Source organism: Octodon degus, unplaced genomic scaffold (genome assembly GCF_000260255.1).
Source record: "Octodon degus isolate 3935 unplaced genomic scaffold, OctDeg1.0 scaffold00021, whole genome shotgun sequence".
Lineage (NCBI taxonomy): Eukaryota > Metazoa > Chordata > Mammalia > Rodentia > Octodontidae > Octodon > Octodon degus.
In genome coordinates, this window is record NW_004524597.1 from 7,439,351 (window position 1) to 7,456,839 (window position 17,489).

Below are 17,489 nucleotides of genomic sequence, written 5' to 3' on the forward strand. Positions count from 1 at the left end.
TCTGGCTGCTGTGCTCAATCCTTCCTGCTGCTGTCCTTAAGGGTGAACCTGTTGTGCCCCTGTGGCGAGATGTTCTGCTCCTGGACTAGCTGGATGGATCTATCCTCTACACTCTCCCCTGCAGGGATTGCAGCTGCAGGATTACACCTGAGGCGTGTATGCCAGTCCTGAGCTGTGCCTGGGCTAGGAGTGGGTCTGGGGGCTCCCGGAACTCGGCAGAAAATCCTACTTGGCGGGTGGGGTGGGGGAGGCACTGCGGAGTGGTGGGGGGCAGCCCAAGGGGCTGGGAGAGGGTCCGGCCCACTCTGCGTCTGGGCTGGGACTCGATGAATATCTCTTAATGTACTTCTTGACCATTCATGTATACATCATCAGATCTTGACTAAAATATCACTTCCATATGATTCTGGTATACTTTATAAGTACCTGTAGGGGCAAAATGCTATGTTGTAAATCTATAGAGAAAAAAGAAAAGGTTAGAAGTTTCTTGGGCTGGGAGATGGGTAGGGACTCAATGGGAAGCAGCTATTCATGGGTAAAAGTTTTCCTGGGGGGTAATGAAATATAAAATTAGATTGTAGCAATGATTATACAACTTTGTGAATATACTAGCAATCATTTAATTGTATACTTTAAATGAGTAAATTTCATGTGCTGTATATTTCCATATGACTGTTTGAAAATGCTGACTTTGAAAGTAGAACTAAAACAGTAACAGTGGTAATAGCAAATGTCACTTCATTTGCCAACTTCATCCAGTAGGAGTGAATATACTTTTTCGGTGATTTTACATTAATGCAAGAATTTTGATCACTCTCCCTTTCTCTCTGGGATTCCAAAGCAATACTTATTTCTCCCATCTGATTCTGTCTTATGTAAGTTTTTGTTTCTTCTAACCTATGAAACCTTTTTATTTCATCTGAGGGGGCAAATAAACCTCCTTTGGTATTTAGAAGTAGAAAGTTAGGAAGACTAAGCTGGACTGTATTATCTCTGTCCCCCATGACCATATTTGCAGAGGCCAACTGGGGGAGGATGTCATGGAAGTTAGGTTCTAATCAAGAATAGGATGTGTCACAGCCATAGATATGTTACACAGAGCCTTAAAAAATGCTGTTCTAATTACCACACATAAGTCATTCCCCATTTGTGTTCCAATAGTGGAATTTTAGGTAACCCATAAATTCCTCTTATGGGTTAGTAATGTACTGTCTACTAGTCCTTTAGTCATTGATAAGTTTTATGATGTCAGTCTAATTGAAGTAGGGCTTTGAAGGTAAAAGGGTCAAGTAAAAGTTTGGTGAATTGAGGAAGAAGAATCTTCACATGGTTAGATAGCTTTGGCCATATCACTATGGAAGAAGATGGATCCATAGTAGATATCTGGCCAGCCAGGAAAAGCCACTAACTTCTTGGCTTTCTCAGACTTAAATATTTGGGCCTTTAACAACAGACTTGGGGCCAGTTAGATAGTTCAACGGATTAAAGCACCTGGTTAGGCAGATGCGGGGACCAGGGTTTGATCCCCAGCATGTCAAGTCAGCCTCACCCCGGGGCACACTGAAATGGCGATTGAGACTGGGCATGGTGACTTGTGCCTATAATCCCAGCACTTGGGAGGCTGAAAACAGGAGGATCACTAGAGTCCAATCTGTGTAGTGAGACCCTGTGGACCCTGTACTAACTACATGTAAAAAACAATGGATTTGTACGTGTAGAAGGAGCTCTTCTGAGGCTTTGTCCTGCATGTATCTTTAGCAGGCCCCTTCTTGGAAAACCTGGAAGGGTGCCCACTAGCAAGCTCACTGACTGGAAAAGTCAGAAAGATGACTAAGAAAATTAGAGAGGAAAGATGGCAGATAGTTTAAGAATAGAGGTACTAGGAACCTATCTTCATATTTTAGTAGAATGCGGGGTAGAGGGTTATCAAAGTCCTGTCTTCCAACAATATGTCTATAGGTTTTAGATACTTACCAAAGAGATTGTAGCCCCTCCACTCCTGCTCTTTGCAAGATGAAGAAACAGTTTCAGAGCAGAAGTAACTGGCCCAAGGTTACATGGCCAATGAGTAGTTGAGCCAGTGTTCCTAGTCTCTTGCCTGTACATGTTCCCTTCAAACTCCACTGACCCAGTCAAGCCCAATCAGCAGCTCTGCTTCTGCAGCATCTACTGCTGAGGAGAAACGAGGATGCAGGAGGTTGACTGGAGCCTGCTTCAGAGCACCTGTGTCTATCTAAATCACAAAGGTTTAACTTTCCCCACACATTGCTTGTGCAGTTTTCTTTGGAATAGTTCTCTCCTGGTTGGCATCCTGCCCTCTTTGCAGTAGCCCCCACCATCTCTGTGCCTGTACCATCTGGAACTTGGCTGAGCTCTCCATTGCTTTGCCCACCCCCTTCACCATGTTCTGCTGAGTGTGGGCTCACACCAACGCACTTACTAAGCACAGTGAGTTCTTTTAATTTCTCCTCTTGCTTAAGGAGGAAAAAGTGTTGCTTCTCAGGATTCAGAGTCTTAGCCCTTAAATAGTGGCAATTAAAATTATTTGCAAAAATTCCTCTTAGGTATTCACTACAGTTCCTCATGCACTCCTCTTCTGCTGACACACAATCCCTGGCCCAGATTTCTATTGTGGACAAGATCTGTGCTTTAAGGGCTTGGATATTGACCCAGGAAGAGCTGTTCTGTTCCTGTGGCCTCACTACTGATGCCTTTGCCAATCATGGTCCTCATCTTGTTCACTGAGGTCAGGAGTTCTAGAAAGCTTTCAACAGTCTTGAAAAATCTGGCCTCCACTCATTCATTGTACAAAATGGGAGAGGTGCCTCTATATCTGTCCTATGCAAGATTAGGAATGGTTTCAGATAGAGGAAATGATTGGCCTAAGGCCTTCTTTCTAACTGTGTTTTCCTTTTCTTGATCTCTTTTTTTCCTTTTCTCATTCCTGTTTCCTTTCTTTTCACCTCCAGATTTTCTCACCTTTGTGACCAAGCACTATTCATCTACCACTCATATATAATCTTGTATCAGACATGTGTATATTTTCTGCATGCAGATACGATAATACTATTGATTTGTTCAAATAATTTAGGATATCAGCCATCTGGGAATGTCTCAGGCTGGAAACCAACTGGAGATATCAGTGTATTTTCTGCATGGAACTCTTCATCTCTTTATTTTACTAATGAACATAACCACTGGAAGATGAATTTGTCACCTGTCAGTGTACACTATGTGTATGGGTATGGGATAGCAGGGGAAAGCAGCAGACACTGAGTGAAGTGAGTGATATTCCAGGCAAATGTGTCACTCAGAAGAATTGGGATTGAAGTTCCTCAGCCTAGTGATTTCCTCCCCGCACCTTCTCTCTTTAGTGCTAAACAAGTCCAAATTACACTTCCGTGTAGGAGAATGTATTCCTTATCCATTTTTGCCTTGAACCTTCCTATAGCCACTGAACTTTTTGTCCTACTAGGGAAGGACCTGAAAAAACAGCTGTGCAGCAAACATGTGTCACTATAGTCAGGAGCCATTTACCTCAGCTTCTGATCTCTGTCCTGGAAATCTCTAATTCATCTATGGTTCTGTATATCTTCTTCTGCCTTTATCTTGGTAGATATAGTTCCATCTGTTTAGATTCCTTTTCTTCTTACTTCTTTGTCCAACTGAGATCTCCTATGTTGAGACATTTAGTCCTGTGGGAAGCTGGATTAGTTGGCTGTCCCTTGTGCTTTTACATTCTACTCTGCCACCCTTCATCAAAGTATTTAGTACATCCTTGAATTGCAATTTCCTGGCGACCCGTCTATATCCCTTACCAGATTCTTCATTTTCTGAAGGCAGAGGTATTGATATAAATCATTGTCCTAGCTCCATTCTGGTCTCTGGCTGAGTGAATGAATGAAGTAGTGTCTAGTGGGGACCACAATTGTGAAATATATGCATGCATTCTAACTCTTTTTGATGCAGTGAAATCTCTGGAGGGAAATATATTACCCAGGGTGTGGAGAAGGGGATTATATAGGAATGATGTATGGGTTACAGTTCTTTTTCTTTTTGTATTTTTAGGGAAGGGTCTACAGGGTGTTCAGGGTCTCACTACTAGGTTAGACATAGTGATCCACTTGTTTACAACCTCCCAAGAGCTGGGACTACAGGCACGCTCCACCATGCCCAGTCTCAATTGCCAGCTCAGCATACCATGGGGGCGGGGCTGGAACAGCAGGGTTGGGGGATTGAACCCCCGGCCCCTGCTCCTGCTTGCAGGCACTTTAATCCACTGAGCTATTTGGCCGACCCTGGGTTACATTTCTACTGATTTTGTAGTATACTAGTTTCCAATTGTTGCCATGACAAATTACCACAGATTTAGTGGCTCAGAGCACACATTTATTATCTTGAATTTTTGGAGACCAAAAGCTTGAAATGAGTTCTTATGGAGGCTGAAATCATAGTGTGTACAGGCCTGTGCTCCCTCTGGAAGCTCCAGGAGAGAAGCTTTTTGTCTTCTCAGCATTTGGAGGCCACCTGCATTCCTCGGCTCTTGGTCCCCTCCTCGCATCACTGTTACTTCTCTAGTACAGTACTCACATTGATCGCTTAACTCCCTCGTAGGAGGACTTTTTTGATTACCTTGAGCCCACTTGAATAATGCAGGCTAATGTCTCATCTCAAGATATTTACTTTCATTACATCTGCAAAATCCTTTTTACCATGGGATGTAACCTGTTTACAAGTTCTGGGGATTATTAGAATCTGGACATCTTTAACTAGGCCATTGTCCAGCCTGCAACATGCAAAGCACTTCTGTGCCTCATCTGGCTGTATCTAAATTCTTTCTATCATTTAAGACCTGTGCTGTCTCTTCCAGGAAGTTTCCCTTGAGTGTTTGTTCCTTCCAGCTGAGTGCGCCTCTGCATTGGTTCCTGCTGCTACCCTTGACTGTGAGCGCTTTTCTGGTCAAACCACACCTCTCTTCAGCTCTGCTTATTTTCACCTCTGTGCCTTTATGCCAAGAGACTTCCTTCTCTCTGGGTGTCCCTAGCTTGACCCCAGCCTTCTTTCCTCTTTCACAAAGCTCCTGCCACTGCCCTTGCAGTTAGGCAGAAACCCTACATGAGCAGAATTTGAACATTCCTCCATTTTAACGATTACCATGGTGCATTCTAATTCTTCATGGTAGCTTGGTCTGCAGGTCTCACTGTAGGCCTTGAAGCAAAGGGCATACCAGGCATTGATGAAGAGCTCAGCATGGTGTGTGTAGATGGAGTGGTACAAAAGTCCCTCTGCTATTTGAACACCCTACTAGTGTTCATAACCTATTAGCTATCGTTGACATAATAATCACTACTTGCTGGCTCATATTGGCAGTGTTTTCTGTACGTTCCATGTTGCTCACATTCATCCACCCTCATACCCAGACACGTTGGGACTGGGGCCTTCAGGACGACACACAGGTTCTTGCAACCACTAGGTGGTCTACTCAGTCAGAGCAAATGAAAGTGCCATGATCTATTCATTTTTAGACTATGTAATTAGTTTCTTTTGACAAGGAGACAGTGTGTTCATTGCTCAGGGTGTCCTGACCCAACTGGTAGCTGTATCCCTCCTTCCCAGTGCTACAGGCTCTTCACTCATCCCTCCTTCACATTCCTCACCACTCCCTGGCATGGCCTCCCATTGGCTTAAAGAGTTGTTTGTTTGTTTGTTCGTTTGTTTTAATGTGAAGCTAACATCGATTTCTGTCAAGATATAGAGTAGAACTGCCAGGCTAACCAGATATTATCTTTCTCTTGCAGTAGGAAAGTCTATCCTGCAGGACAACTTGGCATTACAAAGTTGCTCAATAAGCAAAAGGCTCAGATGATAACAGAGGGAGGATGGTCAGCTAAGGAGCCTACGCAGGGATGGGTCAGGCCAAAGCAGAAAGGCCATAAGGCCATTTCCTCAGCAAGCAGGATTGTAGACTAGCTGGTTTGGCTCTGTAGGATAGACAGTTCTGCAGGATGTATGTGCCCTGCCCCAGGTGAGAAGAATTGATCAAGATTAGTTAGTTAGGAGATCGGGAATTCATGAGTTGATCCTGAACATGGTTTGGTCTCCACTGAGAACAACTGGCAAAAGCTGATGAGTGTGTTTGACTAGAATGTCTCTTTCTTTCTTTCTTTCTTTCTTTCTTTCTTTCTTTCTTTCTTTCTTTCTTTCTTTCTTTCTTTCTTTCAAAATGTATTTAGTACAGGTCTACACGATTAGATTTGTAGTGATCCTCCTGTTTTCAGTCTTCCAAGTGCTGGGATTATAGGCGCATGCCACCATGCCCAGTCTCAATTGCAGCCTCAGTGTGCCCTGAGGGGGGGGGGCTGGCATGGCATGCCAGGGATCAAACTGCCTAAGCAGATGCTTAGTTTGCTGAGCCATCTGGCCAGCCTGACTTGAGTTTATTTCTATTCCTCAAATAACCAATGATAGCTATATTTGAAGTAAGGAAGAATTACTTTCTAAAAAAATGTTTTCCTGTATTCTTCTCCCTTTTTCTGTATTTCTCTCTTCTATTCTTCTTGGACTTCTTTTTTACATTTTTTGTATTTTATTTTTTTCCAGTCCATCTTTTAATTTTTTTTCAAAATTCCTAACATTACAGAACTAAACTGAAATGTATTAATATTCCACTCTTACATTTTCATGACAAACAGAAAAATTCATGAGCCAAAAAAACAAAACAAAACAAAAAAACAGGGAGAAGCTTATATAACTAAATACGGATCTCAGCATAAACAGCTGAACAAAGAAAGGAATTAAATGCTTTAATTAAAAAATCACGAGTGGATGATACAGTGTGTAGAAACTGAAAATTTACAAACTATTTAAAACCTGGAATCACTGACTGTTCAGAAACTACACAGATGGATCATGGGTGGTGGTGAAGAGCAGAAAGGATTATGGACGAATCTGCATTGTTTTAGCTGCTCCCCATGCCACCCGTCTCTGAGGAAAGCCTGACATTGATTAGATATTGAGCCAGGCTAACGCTGGCAGCAGATGCAGTGATGGTAACCTGCCTATCAGTAGATCCTTCCACTGGGTTTGCAATTTTGATCTGCGCCCAAGACATCTGATGGATCTCGTTGATTTTGGTGTCTTGATGGCCAATTATGCAACCAATCAAATTGTTTGGAATGGTGAATTCATGAGAAGTAGTCTGAACAGATGCATCCAAACCTGCCCAATAGCCTTTCACCTCTGGAGAGCTGGATTCAATGCCACTGAATCTGGTGTTGCCATGCGTCATGGGAACATGAGACTGTTGCATTGCCAACTGGTGCAGCTTGGTCAAATCTGGCTGTGGAATGGCATACTGTCCTTGAATGGCATAGGCCTCTACAGGTGGTCCCTCCAGGTCAGGGGTGAGGCACATGGACGGGGTGGTGTGGGGAAAGCTCGCACTGTTGCTGCCTGTGCTGTACCTTTCCTGACCACCTGCAAAGATGACTGGAGAACTTGATGGCTTGGGTATGGGATGGTCATGCCCTTTGAAGGGGGGAATGGGAAAGAGTCTCCAACATGATCATGCAGATCTGTTTGACACACTCAATGATGGATTGTGGGATACCAGCAATAGTGATGGCACGCTCAGTTGAATTGGGGAGCATATCTCCTGCCACTTGGACCTGAGCCCCTGTACTCTCTTGTATTTCCTTGATCTTGCAACCACCTTTTCCAATGAGAGAGCCACACTGACTAGCAGGGATCACCAGCCTCAGAGTGACCAGGGGCCTACTGGCAGCTGTGCTATTGGTCATAGAGCTGCTGATGTCCTCTTCCAGTTTGTCAATGATCATAGCAAAGGCTTTGAAGGTGGCATTAGTGGGTCTAGCCAAAGTGTGATAATTCGCTCAGGACAATTCCCTTCTGAGATGTTGATACATGCATCACTCTCCTCACGCATCTTCTTAACTGATTCTCCTTTCTTTCCAATGATACTGCCAACTTCCTTCCCATGCATAAGTAGCTGAATGGTGAGAGTGACATTTAATCCACCTTCAATCACACCATGTCGAATACTATGGGGAGCTAGACTTTCTGAGTACTCAAGTCTTTGGTCACTGGAGCAGGGGGGTCAAAGCCAAAAGCTGCAGGTGCGAGGTGACTGAGGGGGAAAGGGGAGCAGGCGGAAGGGACCATTTTTTGTATTTTAAAGAAAACAAATTTTAAAACCCAATAAAGATGATACAGAATTTCCAAGTAAGATAGGAAATGCACAGTGGTTGTTATATTGCATATTGTTATCTTCAAAGTAGTTATTCAGATTACCAGATATACGCATTCAATATTAGGCATTACCTGTTCCTTTCACTAAACCAATAGAAATTAATAGTACAATTATCTTAGTGATCTTGTGTGTCTATCTATCTTTTCCTTCTTTTTTTTTCTTTCCCCCATCCTAGTTCTTTTCTTTTGAGCATTTTTTTCCCTTTCACAATATCTATTGTACCTTTCAGATTTTATTTACTCTTTCAGGGCTTTATACTAGGTAGACAATACAATGTTTACACATGTGGGTCTGATTTATTTCACTTATGAGTATGGTCTCTAGTTACATCCACTTACCTATAAAAGCCTTGAGTTTATCTTTACTGCTGAATAATACTCCATTGTATAAAAATACTACATCTTTTTAAATCCATTCTTCAGTTAATAGGCATTTGAGTTGTTTCCCAGATTTAGCCATGACAAATTATGCTGTTATAAACATGGTTGCACATATTGTGTGGTATGATGTTTTCAATTTTTCTGGGATAATGTGTAGAAGGGAGACAGCAGGGTTGAATGGGACCTCTAATCCTAGTTTGTTTGTTTGTTTATTTGTTTTACTTTTTTCTTTTTTGAGAAATCTCCACACTGATTGTGCCAGCCTGCACCATCCCCCGGCAGTGGAGAAGGGTTCCTTCTTCCCAATGGCCTCACCAGCACTTGTTATTGGTTGATTTCTTGATGCTAGCCATTCTTTCAGTGTTGTTTTGATTTGCATTTCTTGAAAGACTAATGAGGTTGAACATTTTTTCACATTTTATTTGCCATTTGTATTTCTTTATCTGAGAAATATGTCTTCATCTCAGATGCTCAATTTTTGATTGGGTCTTTGCATTTTGGGGACCTGATTTTTAAAAAATTCTTTATATGTTTTAGATAGAAGTCCTTTGTCTGACAGACAGTTGGCTGATTTTTCCCCCAATTCATTGGTTTTCTTTTTATTCTGTTTGTGATGTGCAAAAACTTTCTAATGAGATCCCCATTGTTGATTCTTTGAAGTATTTCCCATGTAGTTTTATTTTTGTTCATGAACTCTCTGCCTGTCCCTATGTCTTCAAGATTTCTACCTACTTTCTCTTCTACTAGTTTAGGATTTCTGTTTTAATATTTAGATTTTTTGATCCATTTTGGTTTTAGTTTAGTGCATAGGTCTAGTTTTAGTCTTCAGCATGTGGAAAGCCAGTTTTTGTTTGTTTGTTTGTTTTTGGTTTTTTGTGGAACTGGGGATTGAACTCAGGCCCTTGTGCTTACCAGTGAAGCACTTATTCTACTGAGCCATCTCCCTGGCCCCCTGAAAAGCCAGTTTTAACAACACCATATATTAAAGAGGCTATCTTTCTTCTAGTGAACATGTTTTAAAATTATAGTTAACTAGGCTAGGCATAGTGGTGGACACCTGTAATCTCAGTTCTCAGGAGGCTGGGGCAGGAAAACTGCCATGAGTTTAAGGCCAACCTAGGCTACATAGTGAATTTAAGCTCAGCCTTAAAAACAAGGTGACCCTGTCTCAAAAAACCCAACCCAAACAAACAAATAACACCCCCAAAACTATAGCTTACTTACAATAAAATTCACATATTCTAAATATACATCTCAATAAATTTTGACAAATATGTATACCCATGCACCTTCCATGTCAATCAAAAACATTTCCATCACCCTAGGAACTTGTTTGTATCTTTTCCAGTCAAATAACTTCCTAAATGTTCAATTTAAATGATAAATGAACGGATCAACAAAATGTAGTCCATCTATACAACAGAATTATCCATAAAAAGGACTCATTGATATATGTTACAATATAGGAGAACTTAGAAAATATTAAGCTAAGTAAAAGAAGCCAGAAACAAAAGGCCACAAATTCTATGATTCCATTTATATGAAAGTCCAAAATAGGCAACTACATAGAGACAGAAAGTAGATTAGTTGTTGCCAGGAACTTGGGAGGGTGAGTGCTAGGGTGTCTCATGTTTCTTCTGCAATTAGATTGTGGTGACAGTTACATAACTCTGTGAATATTCTAAAAACTGTTCCATTGTACTTTAGAAGAGTGAACTTTATGGTATTAAAATATATATCAATAAAGCTGTTATTGAATGAAAGAGCTGGACATGGCAGTACACACCTGTAGTCCAAGCTGTTTGGAAAACTGAGGCGGAAGTTCAAGGTCAGCCTAAGCAGCATAGCAAGACCCTATCACATTAAAATAAAATAAAAGATACAGAACATTATCATCATCCTGGAAAGTACCTTCATGGTATGCTCCAGGCCATTAGGAATCCTGTTTTTGTTTTTGTTTTAACATTGACCAATTGTACCTGTATTGAACTTCAAATACAGTCATACATTACTGAATGATGGGGGTGTTCTGAGGAATGTGATGCTAGGCAATTTTATCATTGTATGAGTATCAGAGTGAATGTACACAAATAAGATAGCTGTGATCTCACCAGGTGGTATGATCTTATGGGACTACTGTAGTATATTTTGTTCATGGTTGACTGAAATATTATGCTGTTCCTGACTATAATTGGATTTATGTATTGTGTGATTATTTATGTACTTTTTCTCACTCTGCAAAATGTTTTGAGATTTGATCTTATAACAGTAGCCTGTGCCTCTCTCTACTCAAGTATGCATACAATTGCCCACAATTTCTTTATTTTATAGATGGATACCTGGTCCACTTCCAGTTTTTTTATTATTATAAGTAAAATGTCTATGAATATTCTTGTACACAGCTTTTTGTGGATATTTGAGATGGAATTGCTAAGCCATCAGGTTTTATTTTATAATTTAATAAAGGATACAGTAGATTTTTTTCCAAAGTGGTTTTGCCTCTTATTTTCTATGAACAATGGACATTGCTGGAAGTATAGACATGTGCCATCACTTCCATCTTAAAGCCATAATTTGATGGAGTCTTATTGTTTTTTTTTTTTTTCAAATTGGTAGGACAGTTTCAATAATCAACACATTACATACATTCTTCCTAGTGGTTAATTACTGTACAAGATGCAGACATGATATCCTAACACCATTAGAACAAATCACTCTATTCATTAAGAGAATGTAACTATATATCTATCCTAACCACTTTGAATACACAGATACAAAATGTACATTTATCTGTATACCCTTTTTTGGTTAAGTTCCATCATTTGAATATTACAGGTGTGTAAACTCAGCAAAATATTCTAAAAGAGTTCAGTAGTCCATAATAGTATTGGGTCTTCCACTTGACTGTCAATGTCAGAAATTGTTGACCTGAGTCTCCTACAGCTCAACATAACAGCATGGCTTTACTTCTTATATTTCATTTTTATAGTTTTCTGCTGGATGGTTAAGACCAAGGTAAAGCAGGACCTATGCAACAAGAGTTGTAGCTTTTGGGTCTGATAAGGTCAGTGAAATCTCCTCAGGATTTATCCTGAGATCCTGTACCTCAGATTGTAGAACCTTTGTCAGTATCAGCCATGTGGATGAGTCACGGCCATTGCTTGGCCAATGTGCTCTCTCTGAAAGCTTGAGAAAATGTTTTCTCTCCATGTGACTCTCCTTAGGTACACTGTACATCATCGATCACTTTCCTCTTTGGCCCCATAATCTCCTTGATCAGAAAATTTGGGACACTACTGAGTCACATGACGTTATAGTACAAGTTCTCCTATGTCCTGAGTCTTAATTGACCTTAGAAAGCTAGGGCCAAAATGTTGGCTTTCTCATATTGTTTTTGGAGTTTTTTTTTTAATTTGCCTGTGAAATGTTGCCTACCTTAAATTTGTGAAGCTATTCTATGTTTTTGTTTTTTTGAGACAGAGTCTCCTGTGTAGTTAAGTTTGACCTTGAACTCAGTATTCATCCTAAACTGGCCTTGAATTTACTTCAGTTCTACCTCAGTCTCCTAAGTGCTGGGATTATAGGTGTGCATCACAATCAGAATGCCCAGCAGTCTTTCCTTAAACTCTGAATGATTTTGGCATCTCCTTTATGTCTAGGATCTATTTGAATTTACTTTTTTGGTATGAAACAAGGAGTTGAAGGATTTTTAAAATCTTTTTTTTGAGACAGCGTTGCACTTTATAGCTCAGGCTGGCCTTGAAACCACAGCAATCCTCTTGCTTCAGTGAAGTTAATTTTACCTGCCTGGTAAGAGCAAAGTCCTGAGTTTAGTCCCTGATACAATTAAAAAAAAAAAGAAAGAAAGAAAGAAAGAAAGAAAGAAAGAAAGAAAGAAAGAAAGAAAGAAAGAAAGAAAAGAAAAGAAAAGAAAAGAAAAGAAAAAGAAAGGACAATTATTTCAGTCTGTTTGTTGAAAAGATACTTTGTTCTTCATTGGTACCTTTGTTGAAAATCAACTAGCTGTTTATATGTAGGTCTATTTCTAGACTATGCTTTTGTCTGCATTGATTATTTGTATATCCTACTAGAATGCTGAATTGTCTTATTTATTTAATTACTTAGTGTTAGTCTTAAAAACCAGCTAGTATAAGCCCTCTAACTTTGTTCTTAGGGAATGTTTTGGCCATTCTAGCCTTTTCTTCATTTCCACTTGATTTTAGGAGCCAGTTGGCAATTTATAAAAAAGAAAAATCCATTCCTACATGGCTTTTAAGAATTTTGATTGAGATTATAGCGACTCTATAGGTAAATTTGAAAGAATTAACATTTTAACAAAGTTTTCTAATATACAACCATGTTATATTTCTTCACCTATTTAGTCCTTTAACTTCTCTCAATAATGTTTTATAGATTTCAGTAAAGAATATTCAGTAAATTTATGCCCAAGTAGCATTTCGTTTTAATAGAGGAGACTAGAGAGCTGTAGATATACAATGGGGTCGATGTTTGAGTTGGGACCCTGGTCAGCATCCTGAACAATCTTCTTCATCTGGATTTCATGATCAAGATGATTTTCTTTTTTCTTTTTTTATGAGAAGAATATATTTATTGAGGGAAAGAAAGCTCCTGTCCAAGAGAGGGACAGGAGGGGGACCCGAGCGCGTTGTCCCCCAGAATCAAGGTGATTTTCTATCTGGGAACATGATACTCTAGAAGCCTGTGGTTTTTTCTTTTCCATCCACTGTAATGAACACTATCTTAGTCCTCCATGTAGACCCTGGATGCTCTACACTCCCAGGTCCATCACACACTGCCTGGGCTCATAATCTTTTCTGAAGAGAAATTATGGTATGTGATGATACACACCTATAATTCCAGCTTTCAGGAGGCTGAGGCAGGAGAATTGCTCTGAGTTTGAAGCCATCCTGGGCTACATGGTGAATCTGAGGCTGGAACTTACATAATAAGACCTGTTTCAAAAAAATCATAACACCAACCAAGATGTTGTCAGAGATTTCTACTTTCAACCTGATAAGGGAGGCTTAAAGATCCTTGCGATTGTGTTTCTGACACTTTATCATGAGTCAGTTAATGCTCTCCTCTTTGAAGGATTTCTCTTGGGGAGAGGATCTCAAAGATAGAAGTTTTTGAAGGTGAAACTTCAGGAACAGCAATCTCAATATACCAAGAGAAATTGTGATGTCTCCAGCTCCCAGTGAGTCTGTTCTCTGAGAAGCAGGACAGCTGGTGACCTCTGTGACAGCCTGGCTAGAATAGTAATAGCCTAATGGCTTGGAAAATGTAGCAGAATCAATCACATTCTTAGTAGGGGAGGTAGATGAGAAGAGGCAGGGCATGAAAAAAGAGTGAATGAGTTAAATGGCAGAGCATCAATATTGGGTTGAGGGTCTACCAGGTGGCTGCTCTGAGTCACTTTGGATTTCCAATGGCTTTCAGCTCTTAGTGCCTTGATTGCTCTCTTGGGATTTCTGATTTTTCCATAAAGCTGAGGTAATTGGCTTTTCCAAGGATTATTTGAAGACTAGCCCCGTGGCTAAGATTCCTCTGTTTCTTATTTTCATGTGTCCTAATAGTGCTATCCAACCTCTTATATGAACTAACTTGAGTGAATGGCTGACTCTCGAATGTAAGAGGGCTGAACTAATATATCTATGATTTCCCCTTGGGTTTATTGTATGCTCTCATTTGGGAGTTTTTTGTTTTTCCCTAGGTTACTAGATTGTGTAAGTCTATGTGTATGCACAAATAACCAAGACCCCACACTTTGTTTTTGCAGTTTTATCATGTATAGGCAAAGGTCTTATCAATAATTTGGAGTGGACCTATTGGAGGCACTCCACATAGAGAGGAGTTTGAAATATATGCCACCAGAAAGACCTGAGAAAACTAGGTTGTTGGAAGAGATTCTGGAATGTATGGAGGCTTCCAAGACCACCTTACAGGAGCACATTTGTTCCAGTGCTCTATGAAGTGGAGAGGAAGCTATAGGAAAAACAATTGGCTTAGTTTAAAGAGTTTTATAGAGGTTATACAACCTTGGCACGGGTTTCCTTGCCTGACTGAAGTTTCTATAGCCCTGGAACATACAAACAGATGTTGTCAGAGATTTCTGCTTTCAACCTGATAAGGGAGGCTTAAAGGTCCTTGTGATTGTGTTTCTGACACTTTATCATGAGTCAGTTAATGCTCTCCTCTCTGAAGGATTTCTCCTGGGGAGAGGATCCCAAAGATAGAAGTTGTTGAAGGTGAAACTTTAGGAACAGCGATCTCAATGTACAAAGCTGCTTTTGGCCAAGGACTAGCCAGAACCCCTCAAATTGTGCTGTAGCTGGTATACAAGGTCAGTCATAACTGAGCCAGGCATGGTGGTGCATGCCTATAATCCCAGTACTTGGGAGACTAAGGCAGGAGGATAACCATGAATTTGAGACCAGCTTATGCTACATAGTGAGACTCTGTCTCAATAGACTAAAGTAAAATAAAATAAAATAAAATAAAATAAAATAAAATAAAATAAAAATGTCAGCCATAATCTATTTATCACATGGAAACACCTTCCTATTTGTTTGGCCAAACTGAGCTCCCCAATACCAGTTGAGCTAGGATTCATTTTTCGTGTCCACTCTATCCATGAGAAAGTACCAGAAGGGAAAGCATCAGAGCTGGAAAAAAGAGTGGAGGATACAAGCTGCAGGAGACACCTACTCAGGCAATTTAAAGGAGAGCATCCTTCTCTCAGCATCAGGTTAGAGCCAACTTTTCTTTTTTTTAATGACTCAGCCATCATTAATTAGAAAAACTGTCTGAGCAGTCTACATTTCAACCTGAAGCTCTGCCCATGCTCAAGCTGTTGATGCTGTAGACATTTTCTCCTGCTTCATTATGGTTCAGAGAAAACTTGCCCTTCCCAAGTTTTTTTCCACATGGGTTTTGCATGTGGTGGATAACACCTTTTCACTATGCTTTCTGCTGGTCCTACCATGGATGCATCTTCCTAAGCTTCAAGTCTAAGATTCCAAGTGGGGAATGCTGCAGAGGACTTATCCTATTTTGGAATAGGATAAGGATATTTCTCTCCACAGGTAGAGAAAAGAGCCTTGAGATTGGAAAGGTTGAGTTTGTTTGCCAATTCCAATATGAATTAGCTGTATGACCCTGGGTGGTTGAACCCATCTGAGCCTCAGTTTCCATGCTTATATAAATGCTAGGTGATGACATCTCTTATCCTTGGGCATTGAGATTATCCAGTGGAATACAGTACTCCTTTGCTGTTTTGTGGTTCAACTTTCACAACTCATTGTTTTACTGGTTTTCAAAAAATATTAATCTAAATTATTATGGATTTTTTGCTGTATTGTGGGATTTTGCAGTACTGTGCAGTATTGTATATTGTTAAAATTACATAGGTTTATGAGCTTAGAAAATGGTTAACAACATTAGAAGTGTTTTTAAAAGTGTGGGAAAGGTTTATAAGAGTGTGGGAAGGGCTTATAAAGCCTTAAAATATATATAAATACTAAAGTAAGTACTTCACTGATTTTCACTTGTTGCGGGGGTGTCTAGGAACATAACCTCTGCGGTGAGGGATTATTGTACTGGTAGAGGTGACAAATGTGGTACTTGGCTTTTTTTTTTTTGTACTGGGGATTGAACTCAGGACCTTACACTTGCCAGGCAAGCACTTATTCCACTAAGCTATCTCCCCGCACCCCCTTGTTAAATGTATTTTGTACAGGGTCTCACTACATAGCTTGGACTTGTAGTGATCCTCTTGTTTTCAGCCTCCCCAGTGCTGGGATTACAGCATGTACCACCACGCCTGGTCCCTTTGGTCTGTTTAGCAGGCATGGGGGTGGGGCCGGCATGGCATGCAGTGCTGGGGATTGAACCCTGGTTGCTGAGCTTGCCTAAGAGGTGCTTAGTCTGCTGAGCTATCTTGCCAGCTCTGGTACTTTGAGTAGGAGTTCAGTGAATGTTGCATATCTTGCTCTTGTTCTGCCTACAAATGCAGATCGTCACTCCATCCAAGGTCTTTTTTGTTGATCAACTAGAGATGATGATGGGTATTCCAGGAGCAGTTTTATTGGACAGAAAGTCTTGGTGTCTATTAGAACTTCATGAGTGGTCCAGAGAAAGTGGCCATGTTCTGCTCTTCTAGAGGGTGATTTGAGTAAACATGGGCTCCATCTATTATTGTTTCCTCACGATAGTGATGTGGTTTGAAGCTCCTTCTGTCAGTCATTTCCATGTTTTATTGTCTTTTGGAATTAATAGGTTCATCTGGAGAGTCTATGTAGTATACAGTTAGAATTTAGAAAGCTGTTTTCAAGGGTGTAGAAGAAGTCCAGGTAGGCAGGAACATTGACTGCTTCTCACTAAATAGCACATTGGACCCTCAAAAAGGGAAATCAGTTAGCTGACAGTTGGAGTAGAGACTGTTATTTATCTCTTTGTTGTTGCAGCAATAAGTACAGGTCCTCCCTACAGTAGGAGCTCAATACAATGATGATTCAATGAATATCTTTTAAAATTACTTTGTATGATCTTGATACGTGCTACAGTAACAATAATTTTTAGGACATTGTGCTATATGAAATAAGGGAGATGCAGAATGACAATATTATAATTCCAGTTATGATGTAGTTAAATTCATAGAGACTGAAAATAGAGTGATGTTTTCCAGGGGCTGGGGATGGGGAAGAGATTGATAGATAGATCTATATGCCTGTTTCTATATATAGAGAGAAATAGAAGGTGGAAAAGAAAAAGGGGGGGGGGGAGGGAGAGAGAGAGAGAGAGAGAGAGAGAGAGAGAGA

At 40.3% G+C, this 17,489-nt stretch overlaps 1 protein-coding gene across 1 annotated transcript in view; it reads right to left on the reverse strand.

The window, feature by feature from the left end:
* Positions 1 to 6,958: 6,958 nt before the first annotated feature.
* Positions 6,959 to 17,489, reverse strand: part of LOC101583982 (poly(rC)-binding protein 2-like) — a 23,064-nt gene continuing 12,533 nt past the window's right edge. Inside the window, 2 exon segments of the mRNA XM_023711399.1 lie at positions 6,959 to 7,540; positions 7,542 to 7,733. Of these exon segments, the coding sequence (XP_023567167.1) occupies positions 6,959 to 7,540; positions 7,542 to 7,733 (774 nt within the window).